Source organism: Betta splendens, chromosome 9 (assembly GCF_900634795.4).
Source record: "Betta splendens chromosome 9, fBetSpl5.4, whole genome shotgun sequence".
In the NCBI taxonomy this organism is placed as follows: Eukaryota; Metazoa; Chordata; class Actinopteri; order Anabantiformes; family Osphronemidae; genus Betta; species Betta splendens.
This window is the reverse complement of record NC_040889.2, coordinates 28318900-28330075: the sequence shown is the minus strand read 5'-3', so window position 1 is coordinate 28330075 and position 11176 is coordinate 28318900. Positions and strand designations below refer to the sequence as shown.

The window sequence follows — 11176 nt, the reverse complement described above, 5'->3', positions numbered from 1 at the left end:
ATGTGTTTACTTAATTCACCCCTACTCTATTACAAAAACGTCAACTTATAAAATAGTTAGTCTAGAGACCAATTTAAAATAATGCGCGCAATGTTTGGACCAGAGCAGCGTTCGTCAGAGTTGAGGTCAGTGGCGCCACCTAGTGGCCGCATACATCAACTACATTAGTCTAATATTTAGAAATATCCACAGAAAACTGAGCAAAGTTCCCATTCAGTTACTTCTAGGACTGAAATAAAACGCGACATGACAGTAACGTATTAATGAGAATGAACTGTGTATAACGTGATGAAAAGTCGAGACTGTTTGTTTACTCATTTACTACTTTGGCGTAGACTGCTTTTAAATGTTACTGTCAGTATTCCAGGTCATTTGTCTTTTACAGTCTGGTATTAAATGGCCTGACTGCTGCATTGACAGACAAGTGCACATGTACAAAACATGACGTTTGTTATATGATGGTTTTTTCCTGTCTTCTCATCCCAAATCCATAGATTCACACAGATCCACTGATATTTGGAACAAAACCGTTTGTATTGATGCCAGGTGTCAGATGGGGCCCGGTCCGGGATGGGAACAGGGAGACCCACGTTATAGAGCTGGTTTTTGGCACAAGATTCACGATGAACCTGAAGAAACTGAAGCAGACTGTAACCGAAGCTACGAACAAACTATGAGGAAGTGTCCGTGCAGGTTCCACGTCAATATCCAGATGTATGCTTCATTATGAGCCCTATGGAAGCAGACAGAACACCTGGATGCTGAGGAGTTCGCGTGTTCGCTCTTAAGAATGTGACCGTTCACGGACCCAGAACTTGTGAAACTGTTCACAAACCAAACACCACCCGTCTTTCGTAAGACGAGTCGGACTTGGGGCATGTGCCGCGTCTTTTGTCCCGGTCACATCCGCCTGTTGTTGACTTTATCGGCTCACAGCGGCGGGTTGTGTTCGCGGCCCCGCCCCTCCCGCAGCTCTGGATTGGTCCCCGCGTCTTCACGCCCCTCGCGCAGTTCCGCGTTGCTGCGCATTTAAGTGCTGCGACGCTTCCTCCGAGTCCTGCGCTCGCGCTGCCGGACCCCCTGCTGCCATGTCTGAGCGAGGCGCCTTCGACACCAACGTGGTCACCGTGACCCGGTTCGTCATGGAGGAGGGCAGGAAGGCGAAGGGCACCGGGGAGCTGACCACGCTGCTCAACTCGCTGTGCACCGCCGTCAAGGCCATCTCCAGCGCCGTGCGTAAAGCTGGCCTCGCCCACCTGTGAGTGAAGGAGCGCAGCGGGTTCGCGTGGCACCGCGGCGGCGCACGCCGTTGGGTTTGTGTTCAGTCAGTTCCGCCCACAGACGTGTTTGCAGACGTGCACCGTCGTCAGGTGTGCGTCGGGTTTGACTGCAGTCTCTCAACAGACGCACTGCGAAGCCGTGATTGAGCGTGACTGCTGGAGGAAACCGTCTTTGAGCCAGAGTTTGACTCGAGGAGTTGATGCAACTTTCTGCTTTACTCAATAACCACACAAACCCCGTTAAGAAATGCAGTGTCATGCCCCGGTTGCAGATCTGCATTCGTTGAACTCCCACTCTGACTCGTGTGTACCTCCTCAGCTACGGCATCGCTGGCGGCACCAATGTGACGGGCGACCAGGTGAAGAAGCTGGACATTCTGTCCAACGACCTGGTCATCAACATGATCAAGTCGTCCTTCACCTCCTGTGTGCTGGTGTCGGAGGAGAACGACAAGGCCATCATTGTAGAGCCCGAGAAGAGGGTGAGTTTGAGGGCGTTTTAACGCCACTGACCTTTTCCTGACGGAATGACTAGAATACTTAAAACTTTCTTTAAGACTATTATAATTCAATAGGTCTCTGAAATGCAAGAATTAAGAATCACTACTTAATGTGTCTGACATAAGAAATACTGATTTGAGATGTTTTTTCCAGGGTAAATACATTGTGTGCTTCGATCCGTTGGACGGATCCTCCAACATTGACTGTCTGGTCTCCATCGGCACCATCTTTGCCATTTATAGAAAGGTACAGTGCTCCTGTGGGTCTGACCTGCATGTGGATCGAGGCCGCGTTTGACGCTTGTTCCTCGCAGACGTCCGACTCGGAGCCGAGCGAGAAGGACGCCCTGCAGCCCGGGAGGAGCCTGGTGGCGGCGGGATACGCGCTCTACGGCAGCGCCACCATGGTCGTGCTCTCCACCGGCCGCGGCGTCAACTGCTTCATGCTCGACCCGGTTGGTGGCGCCGCCCGGCCCGCGCCTCGCGATCCGCACAGCGCGCGCGCGGTAACGTGTCGCCGTCTGCTTCGCAGGCGATCGGTGAGTTCATCCTGGTTGAGCGGGACGTGAAGATCAAGAAGAAGGGCAAGATCTACAGCTTGAATGAAGGCTACGCGCAGCACTTTGAGCCGGCGGTCACCGAGTACCTGCAGAAGAAGAAGTTCCCTCAGGTAGAGCCGGCGGCGGGGCCATGGCGAAGCTGAGGCTTCGTCACTGGACCCTCACTTCTTCACACACACGGTTTGTAGCTTGAAACGGACTTTTTCTGCAGGACGGCACGGAGCCCTACGGAGCGCGGTACATCGGCTCAATGGTGGCAGACGTGCACCGCACGCTGATGTACGGAGGCATCTTCTTGTATCCAGGAAACGCCAAGAGTCCCAAGGGGAAGGTGAGCTTTGTGTCCAGGCCCGGTTCTGGATCATTTAAATGAGCTCCACTAATATTCAGTAGATTTAAGTGGTGTCTGTCCAGTGTTAAAGCTCCTTGATGTCAAAGCTGCATAAAACGATCTGAGCCCATTATGACTCTGATAATGGAGGAAAGTCTGTTGTCAGACTGAAAAAGCTGCTTCTCCAGTTTTCAGTCTTACTTGATGTTGACATCGAGGAAACTCGATGCGACTCTAACCTTGGTGTCGCCTTCTTTTACGGGACCATGTTGAAGTCGGTGTCACAACGCTGTTTCTTCTACACTTCCTTCCTGCACTTGCAACACTGAGCAAACCTGTCCCATTTTAGGAAGCAGCTCGGTGACGAGCGTCTGAATGCCTTTTTATTGTCAGAACAGGTTCAGTGAAACCTGTGCATGAGCGGATGGTAAAGAGGTTAAAAGTACAAAATAAAAGCATGACCTGATGATAAAGAGGTTACAAGTACAAAATAAAAGCATGACCTGATGGTAACGAGGTTAAAAGTACAAAATAAAAGCATTAACTGATGGTAAAGAGGTTAAAAGTACAAAATAAAAGCATGACCTGATTATGATAGAGGTTAAAAGTACAAAATAAAAGCATGACCTGATGATAAAGAGGTTACAAGTACAAAATAAAAGCATGACCTAATTATGATAGAGGTTAAAAGTACAAAATAAAAGCATTAACTGATGGTAAAGAGGTTAAAAGTACAAAATAAAAGCATGACCTGATGGTAAAGAGGTTAAAGGCACAAAATAAAAGCGGGACCTGAACTGTGGTTACGTGTGCTGCTCCAGCTGCGGCTGCTGTACGAATGCAACCCCATGGCCTTCATCATGGAGCAGGCCGGCGGCATGGCCTCCACCGGCTTCCAGAACATCCTGGACATCCAGCCCGAGAGCATCCACCAGCGGGCCCCCGTGGCCATGGGCTCACCAGAGGACGTACTGGAGTACATCGCTGTCTGCCACAAACACGCCACGAAGTGAGGCCGCGTGGAGCCGGAAATACAGGCTCTGCGCGCGTCACCAGTAATAAACCTGTGTTTCTGAACACAAACATTCCAAAGAAAACCACCAAAGACCAAACAGGTGCCAAAAACACTGAATGAAACAGAAGGACTTTATTCCATTTGTGCCTTTTGAATAAAATGAATACGTTTGGTGAAGGAGCAAATATGTGTAAAAGCTGAAGCTTTAACTGTGAGCTGCTGTTTGAGGTGATGGAGCTACTTTAATAAAACCGACTTGGAAAAAGGTGTAGGTGTCGTGTCTGTTAATGGTTTGTGTGTAAACATGAAAATGCAAATGACTATTATTTGTGCAGGATGCGTGAGTTACAGCATATTCAGATGTGACGTTTTCTCATGTGTTTCATTTTAATCGAGGCAAAGGTTGGCGCTTGTTCCGTCCAGACAGAAGAGCCGACCTTTAGTTTAAAGGTCTCCGAGTCCAGATGACCTTTAACTCACTGCTGCAGCTGCTCACATCTATTCCACAGTCAAGCGCTCGTGTCTTAGCGTTTAACGCACAAAAGGAGCAGGAAGGTTTCAATGCAGGTGCACGTGTTGACGCTGCTTCAGCTGCACGAGGCAACAACAAGGTTCGAAGATGGAGAAACCTCGCGTTCCGCAGGTTCTGAGTCACTGACAGGTCCGAGCGCAGGGAAGCGCTGATGCGAGGGTCGCAGCTCGGTGACACCGGACACCGGACCGCTCCTCACAAATAGACTCGCGGCTCCGCGGATCAAAAGGACTCGGCTGCGCGCGACGGCGCTCAGTTGCTGCGCGTCCTCCGAGCGGCACCAGCATGTCGGACCAGTCGGCGTTCGACACGGACGTATGGACCCTGACCCGGTTCGTCATGGAGACCGGGCGCCAGGCGAAGGGGGCGACGGGCGAGCTGACGCAGCTCATCAACGCCATGCTCACGGCCATCAAGGCCATTTCCTCCGCCGTGCGCAAAGCGGGCCTGGCCCACCTGTAAGTACCGAACCGAACCGAACCGAAGCGCGGCGCTGCGTGCGTGCGTGCGTGCGTGCAAACGCGCAAACGATGGCGTCATCTCGGTGTTTGTGTCATTCCTAACATTTTTGTTCGTTGCACGTCGCCACGGAGAGGTCAGAGGTCAATGTGAGGCGGTGGGTAGAGTTTCAGCATTTGACATTATGTTGATGTGTTTGCTTTAACTTAAGAGCGAGGCGTCACTGATACTGAGCGTCGGCTCTGGTTTCTCCACGCACACAATAAGCACGAACAATGGGGCTGGTTCCCATAAGAATCCGTGTGTGCTGCTCCAGTGGAACCGGAACATTTCAACACTTTAATCTGGAGCCGATAAAATATTGTGCTGGTTGGCGACGCCTTGATTAACAGGAGACGACTGTAGAGGAGGAACCTGATCCTCAATGAGAGACGCGACCTTGAAAACTGCCAGGAGCGCTGGGACGTCACGGCACAGGAATGTTTGGGGAGTTTTTTCGTAGGTTTCGTGATCAGACGTCTGTCTCCGGGCCCAGATGAGGGCGAGTGTGGTGATGACGCGTCACAGCAGCGTTTCTGCAGGCAGGGCATGGCGGGCTCCGTGAACGTGACGGGCGACGACGTGAAGAAGCTGGACGTGCTGTCCAACGCCCTGGTGATCAACATGCTGCAGGCGTCCTACAGCACGTGCTGCATGGTGTCTGAGGAGAACAAGGAGCTCATCGTCACCCCCAGGGACAAGAGGGTAACGCAGCAAGAACGCGGTCTCACGGGCAGAGACACCACACTGACGCCTTCAGAAGGCAGCTTCACGCATCCAGTGTTAATATAAAACATAAACAAAACATGACTCAGCAAATTGATTCCTGTCCAGAGACACCACTGCGTTTCCACAGACGAGCCGAGGCTGCAGGCTAGTTCCCCTGAAGCGGCCTCTGGTGTAGATCACACTCACATACTTACTGTTCATCATGTTCGAAACAGCTTAAAAAAGAAATAAAATGCAATAGACTGACAATATTTTGAAGAATTCACAATATATTTCCATGTTTGACTTGAGGACTTTTTTCTTGCTCCAGGGGAAGTACGTGGTCTGCTTTGACCCCCTGGACGGCTCCAGTAACATCGACTGCTTGGCTTCAATCGGCACCATCTTTGCAATATACAAACGGGTCAGTACCTGAACGTCAAGGAAAACCACAAAATGCCTTTGCAAAACGTTCATCTGGTTATTTTTAGTGTTGTTGTTCACAGACAGTTACACCCAGACACCACTAGAGGGCGCCGTTGTCCCGTTAATCCAGGTTGCAGCCAACTGGGGAACTGTAGTCGTTTTTAGCAGAACACTGTGGTTCTGGTTCTGTTCAGCACTTGTTTTTCTCACTTGCTTCGTTCAGACGACAGAGGGGGAACCAACGGATCAAGACGCTCTGCAGCCAGGAACCAACATTGTGTGCGCCGGCTACGCCCTGTACGGCAGCGCCACCCTGGTGGCGCTCAGCACCGGCGCCGGCCTGAACTTCTTCATGCTGGACCCTGTGAGTCTGACACTGCGTTTGGTCCTCGCACTAACTGGGAACACTGGGCGCTGATGCTTCGTTTGGTCCTCACACTGACTGGGAACACTGGGCCCTGACGCTGTGTTTGGTCCTCACACTGACTGGAAACACTGGGCGCTGACTCTGCATTTGCTCCTCACACTAACTGGGAACACTGGGTGCTAATGCTGTGTTTGGTCCTCGCACTAACTGGGAACACTGGGCGCTGATGCTTCGTTTGGTCCTCACACTGACTGGGAACACTGGGCGCTGATGCTTCGTTTGGTCCTCACACTGACTGGGAACACTGGGCCCTGACGTGGTGTTTGCTCCTCACACTGACTGGGAACACTGGGCTTTGACGCTGTGTTTGGTCCTCACACTGACTGGGAACACTGGGCCCTGACGTGGTGTTTGGTCCTCAGGCCAACTGGGAACACTGGGCGCTAATGCTGTGTTTGGTCCTCACACTGACTGGGAACACTGGGCCCTGACGCTGCGTTTGATCCTCACACTAACTGGGAACACTGGGCGCTAATGCTGTGTTTGGTCCTCGCACTAACTGGGAACACTGGGTGCTAATGCTGTGTTTGGTCCTCGCACTAACTGGGAACACTGGGCGCTGATGATTCGTTTGGTCCTCACACTGACTGGGAACACTGGGCCCTGACGCTGCGTTTGATCCTCACACTAACTGGGAACACTGGGCGCTAATGCTGTGTTTGGTCCTCGCACTAACTGGGAACACTGGGTGCTAATGCTGTGTTTGGTCCTCGCACTAACTGGGAACACTGGGCGCTGATGATTCGTTTGGTCCTCACACTGACTGGGAACACTGGGCCCTGACGCTGCGTTTGATCCTCACACTAACTGGGAACACTGGGCGCTAATGCTGTGTTTGGTCCTCGCACTAACTGGGAACACTGGGTGCTAATGCTGTGTTTGGTCCTCGCACTAACTGGGAACACTGGGCGCTGATGATTCGTTTGGTCCTCACACTGACTGGGAACACTGGGCCCTGACGTGGTGTTTGCTCCTCACACTGACTGGGAACACTGGGCTTTGACGCTGTGTTTGGTCCTCACACTGACTGGGAACACTGGGCCCTGACGTGGTGTTTGGTCCTCAGGCCAACTGGGAACACTGGGCGCTAATGCTGTGTTTGGTCCTCACACTGACTGGGAACACTGGGCCCTGACGCTGTGTTTGATCCTCACACTGACTGGGAACACTGGGCCCTGACGCTGTGTTTGGTCCTCACACTGACTGGGAACACTGGGCCCTGACGCTGTGTTTGATCCTCACACTGACTGGGAACACTGGGCCCTGACGTGGTGTTTGGTCCTCACACTGACTGGGAACACTGGGCCCTGACATTGTGTTTGGTCCTCACACTGACTGGGAACACTGGGGCCTGACTTGGTGTTTGGTCCTCACACTGACTGGGAACACTGGGCCCTGACGCTGTGTTTGGTCCTCAGGTCAACTGGGAACACTGGGCCCTGACGTGGTGTTTGGTCCTCACACTGACTGGGAACACTGGGCTTTGACGCTGTGTTTGGTCCTCACACTGACTGGGAACACTGGGCGCTGACGCTGTGTTTGATCCTCACACTGACCGGGAACACTGGGCTCTAATGCTGTGTTTGGTCCTCACACTGACTGGGAACACTGGGCGCTGACGCTGTGTTTGATCCTCACACTGACCGGGAACACTGGGCCCTGACGTGGTGTTTGCTCCTCACACTGACTGGGAATACTGGGTGCTAATGCTGTGTTTGCTGTGTTTGCTCCTCAGGCCATTGGCGAGTTCATCCTGACTGAGAGGAATGTGAGAATGAAGCCAAAAGGAAAGATCTACAGTTTGAACGAGGGCTATGCCAAGTACTTCCACTGCTCCATCAACGAGTACCTCAAGTCCAAGAAGTACCCGGAGGTGAGTGCTGAGATCATGGCACTGACCTGCAGACTCATCTGAGGCGCGTTTGAACCCAGCTGTTGAGCAGATGTGCGTCTCGGCCCGGTCCGAGCATGTGAACCTGTGCATGACTTCATGCATCAGCGCCTCTGACTCTCATCATGTGAGTGTTCACAAAGCGTTTTTTTCTGATAAAACAAGTTGACAGAAGCCATCAAACGTTAAGCTAAAGTTGTGTCAGGTTTTCCTGACTGACAGCGAGTGATGGACGCTTCAGTGAGCCGAGCTCGGCCATCCGGCTCCCAACATGTGACTGGGGCTCATCTGAGCGTGACCGGCGCCCCGCGTGAGAGGAAACCTCCCGTTGCTCAGGAAGCTGACGTGGGCACGGATGAGCTCCACATCTGCACACGCAGCAGTTTTCCTCCAGCGTGTTTGGAGCTTGGCTCCTCCACCGCTGACTCCAGATCTGTTACTTAACGGTTGAAATGGTTACGCTCCCAGTGAATCATGGGAGACGTTTCTCAGCCTGGTGTGAACGTCACAGGTGTGACACAGACTTTAGGGAAGTTTAAGTTCACTGGCGTCCGCAGACTTCTGCTCTGATTTCATGGTAGTGACAGGAAATAAAGGCATCTGCTTCTGATTTCATCTACCACTATCGGTGCCTTCACGATGCAGCAGGAGAGACTCAAACGCATCCAGCGCCGTCTGATTGTTTCTTCCGTTGGGTTTCGCTGTCGCTGCTGCTGCTGCTGCTTCTTGTACAGTTCGTAGTATTAGGATGTTGGAACCTCGCGCTCCTCTGCCGACTCAGGATTCTCCCTGACGGCGACTGGATGTGACTCAGCAAACACACGACTGCATGCGTCACTGAGGCGCTCGGCCTGAACGCGCCGGAGTGGCAGAAACCTTGTGAAACAGATCAGTCCACAACCAGGACGCACGCGTCTGGTGTCCGAGGGTGTGTTTGAAGCAGTGCCGCTTCCCGTTGCAGGTGCAAAGTGCACGTTGGGAATTCAACCTCAACGTTTCTGTTCAGTTTTCTCTCCGCAACAAAACTGGACAATGACGGAGCTGCTTGTTTACTGCCATGATGGTCCTTCATTTACACTATAGACAGAATGTGGAGCGCTCTGTGACTGGACACATTCTGACTTGACTTGCAGTAAAGTGCACAGAGTTTGTGTAGCTTAAACAGACCATCACTGCTTCGCACGGTTAATTGTTTTCAGGTTTGGTATATGAGAAGTGAAGTAGATGAGTCAGAAGCAGAAACACGCTGCCTAGTTACAGTAAGTAGAAATAAAAGGTTGAACCATAAAACCACCGACGCCGAGGGATGTGAAACAGCAGCCGAGACTCCAGCTCACGCTCAGCAGCACCGTTCCCTCCACTAACGCCTCGCTCTCCTCCTCCCAGGACGGCAGCGCCCCCTACGGAGCTCGCTACGTGGGCTCCATGGTCTCGGACATTCACCGCACCATCGCCTACGGAGGCATCTTCATGTATCCTGCCAATGAGAAGAGCCCCAAAGGAAAGGTACAGAGACGCGCGGGACGCGAGCCGCGTCAGAGCCACGGTTCCTGTTTTTAATCTTCTCGATCGGCTGTGATGTCATTTACTGGCCTTGACCTGAATCCAGGCACACGAAGGCCTTTAACTGCGACGGGACTCTGTAACCGCAGGCTGAAGGGCTTTTTCTCAGTCTCTACTAAATAAAGCCCAGACACAGTCAAGTAGATTCACCACAACCTCCCCTTTCTCTCTCCCAGTTACCAGAACCAGCTGTAAAATATAGAACATTAATGTGATGAGACTGAGAGTCTAAAAACGGCCTCAGTGCTTTACTGGTCCCAGTCGCTGAGCTTTATCTGTCGGTCGTATCCGGGCACGCTCTGTTTGCTGAGCACGCTGGGAACACAGTGGGTCAAAGTTCAAAGTGCTGAATGAAACACACGTGACACGGCTGGAGCATTAACGCTCACAACCTGCGTCGCACAGAGAGAAGTCTGACTTCACGCCACCGGGGCTCAGTGGGAAGTGAAACCACGAGTACGAGGAAACGTCGAGAGCAAAGCTCCTGCACAGCCAGGTGTCTGAGGCTCTGCTCTGACTCCAGATCTGTGTAGAGGCCTCCGACTGCACCTCCGTTAGGTTCTGTGGGGTTCAGGGTTCATTTGAGGGTGATGCCCAGCGGTGCATCACCCTCAAATGATCCAGATGTTTCCCCATCACGGCTGTGTGTTACGGGCATCGGGGGTTAATGCTTTGTCTCATAGCAGCTCCTCTCCATCCTCTCCCCAAAGCTGCGGCTGCTGTACGAGTGCAACCCCATCGCCTTCCTGGTGGAGCAGGCGGGCGGCTCGGCCACCACCGGCACCCAGCGGGTTCTGGACGTGCAGCCCGAGGCGCTCCACCAGCGCGTGCCCTTCGTGGTGGGCTCCACCGACGACGTCGACGAGTACCTGTCCTTCGTCAAGAGGTTCCCCTGAAGCTCGGCAGCGTAGTTCACGTTCCCACGGGGAAAAGGTCAGAGTAATGATGGCGTCTTCACAGACGAACAATTTGGGATCTCAGCATCACAAGTTGCAGAGTAAGTGATGAGCTCAGCATCAGAAGAAGCACTTTGCTCTGTCTCAAAAAAGGAGGAAGAGTCCACAAAACACCTAGAGTAGAATGTTATTTTTAGCATCCAGACACAGTTCTTACTGTAAGGCTGCTCCTCTTTTTTTCTTATCATGGTTCATTTTATTGAACCTAAATAAGAATATGACTATGACTTGTTTCTGCCTAAAACTACAAAAATAAAAATGTCTCAAGGTGAAATTCTGCTTCAGGTCAAGTCTGTGACTGTATTGAATTACACCAAAGCTCTGTACCTAATAAAATGGCATCAAAAAGCTGTATGGAATTATTAGAATTGGTCGCTGAAATAAAAATGTAGAATTGATACAAATTTATGAACTTTATCCTCTAAACTATTCGTCCTATACTTCTATAGAATGAAAGCTCTTGTAACGAAGGTTTAAGTCATTGTTTGG

The 11176-nt window shown here is 51.8% G+C and overlaps 2 protein-coding genes across 2 annotated transcripts; both read left to right on the top strand.

The window, feature by feature from the left end:
• Positions 1-973: 973 nt before the first annotated feature.
• On the top strand, positions 974-3953 carry LOC114861570 (fructose-1,6-bisphosphatase 1-like). The gene is made up of 7 exons (XM_029160947.3): positions 974-1258; positions 1600-1762; positions 1935-2027; positions 2095-2235; positions 2313-2450; positions 2552-2671; positions 3493-3953. The coding sequence occupies exons 1-7, from the start codon at positions 1089-1091 to the stop codon at positions 3682-3684; spliced, it is 1017 nt and encodes a 338-aa protein (XP_029016780.1). The 5' UTR covers positions 974-1088; the 3' UTR covers positions 3685-3953.
• Positions 3954-4233: 280 nt separating this feature from the next.
• On the top strand, positions 4234-10961 carry fbp2 (fructose-1,6-bisphosphatase 2). Its single transcript, XM_029160948.3, has 7 exons — positions 4234-4676; positions 5259-5421; positions 5756-5848; positions 6074-6214; positions 8013-8150; positions 9555-9674; positions 10442-10961. The coding sequence occupies exons 1-7, from the start codon at positions 4504-4506 to the stop codon at positions 10625-10627; spliced, it is 1014 nt and encodes a 337-aa protein (XP_029016781.1). The 5' UTR covers positions 4234-4503; the 3' UTR covers positions 10628-10961.
• Positions 10962-11176: the final 215 nt, after the last annotated feature.

Excerpts from the sequence above, each read along its gene's own strand:
- LOC114861570 (XM_029160947.3), top strand. The coding sequence starts at position 1,089 with ATGTCTGAGCGAGGCGCCTTCGACACCAACGTGGTCACCGTGACCCGG. Across the intron at positions 2,028-2,094 it reads TCTTTGCCATTTATAGAAAG|ACGTCCGACTCGGAGCCGAG; the intron begins GTACAGTGCTCC and ends TGTTCCTCGCAG. Across the intron at positions 2,451-2,551 it reads AGAAGAAGAAGTTCCCTCAG|GACGGCACGGAGCCCTACGG; the intron begins GTAGAGCCGGCG and ends CTTTTTCTGCAG.
- fbp2 (XM_029160948.3), top strand. The coding sequence starts at position 4,504 with ATGTCGGACCAGTCGGCGTTCGACACGGACGTATGGACCCTGACCCGG. Across the intron at positions 4,677-5,258 it reads AAAGCGGGCCTGGCCCACCT|GCAGGGCATGGCGGGCTCCG; the intron begins GTAAGTACCGAA and ends GCGTTTCTGCAG. Across the intron at positions 9,675-10,441 it reads AGAAGAGCCCCAAAGGAAAG|CTGCGGCTGCTGTACGAGTG; the intron begins GTACAGAGACGC and ends CTCTCCCCAAAG.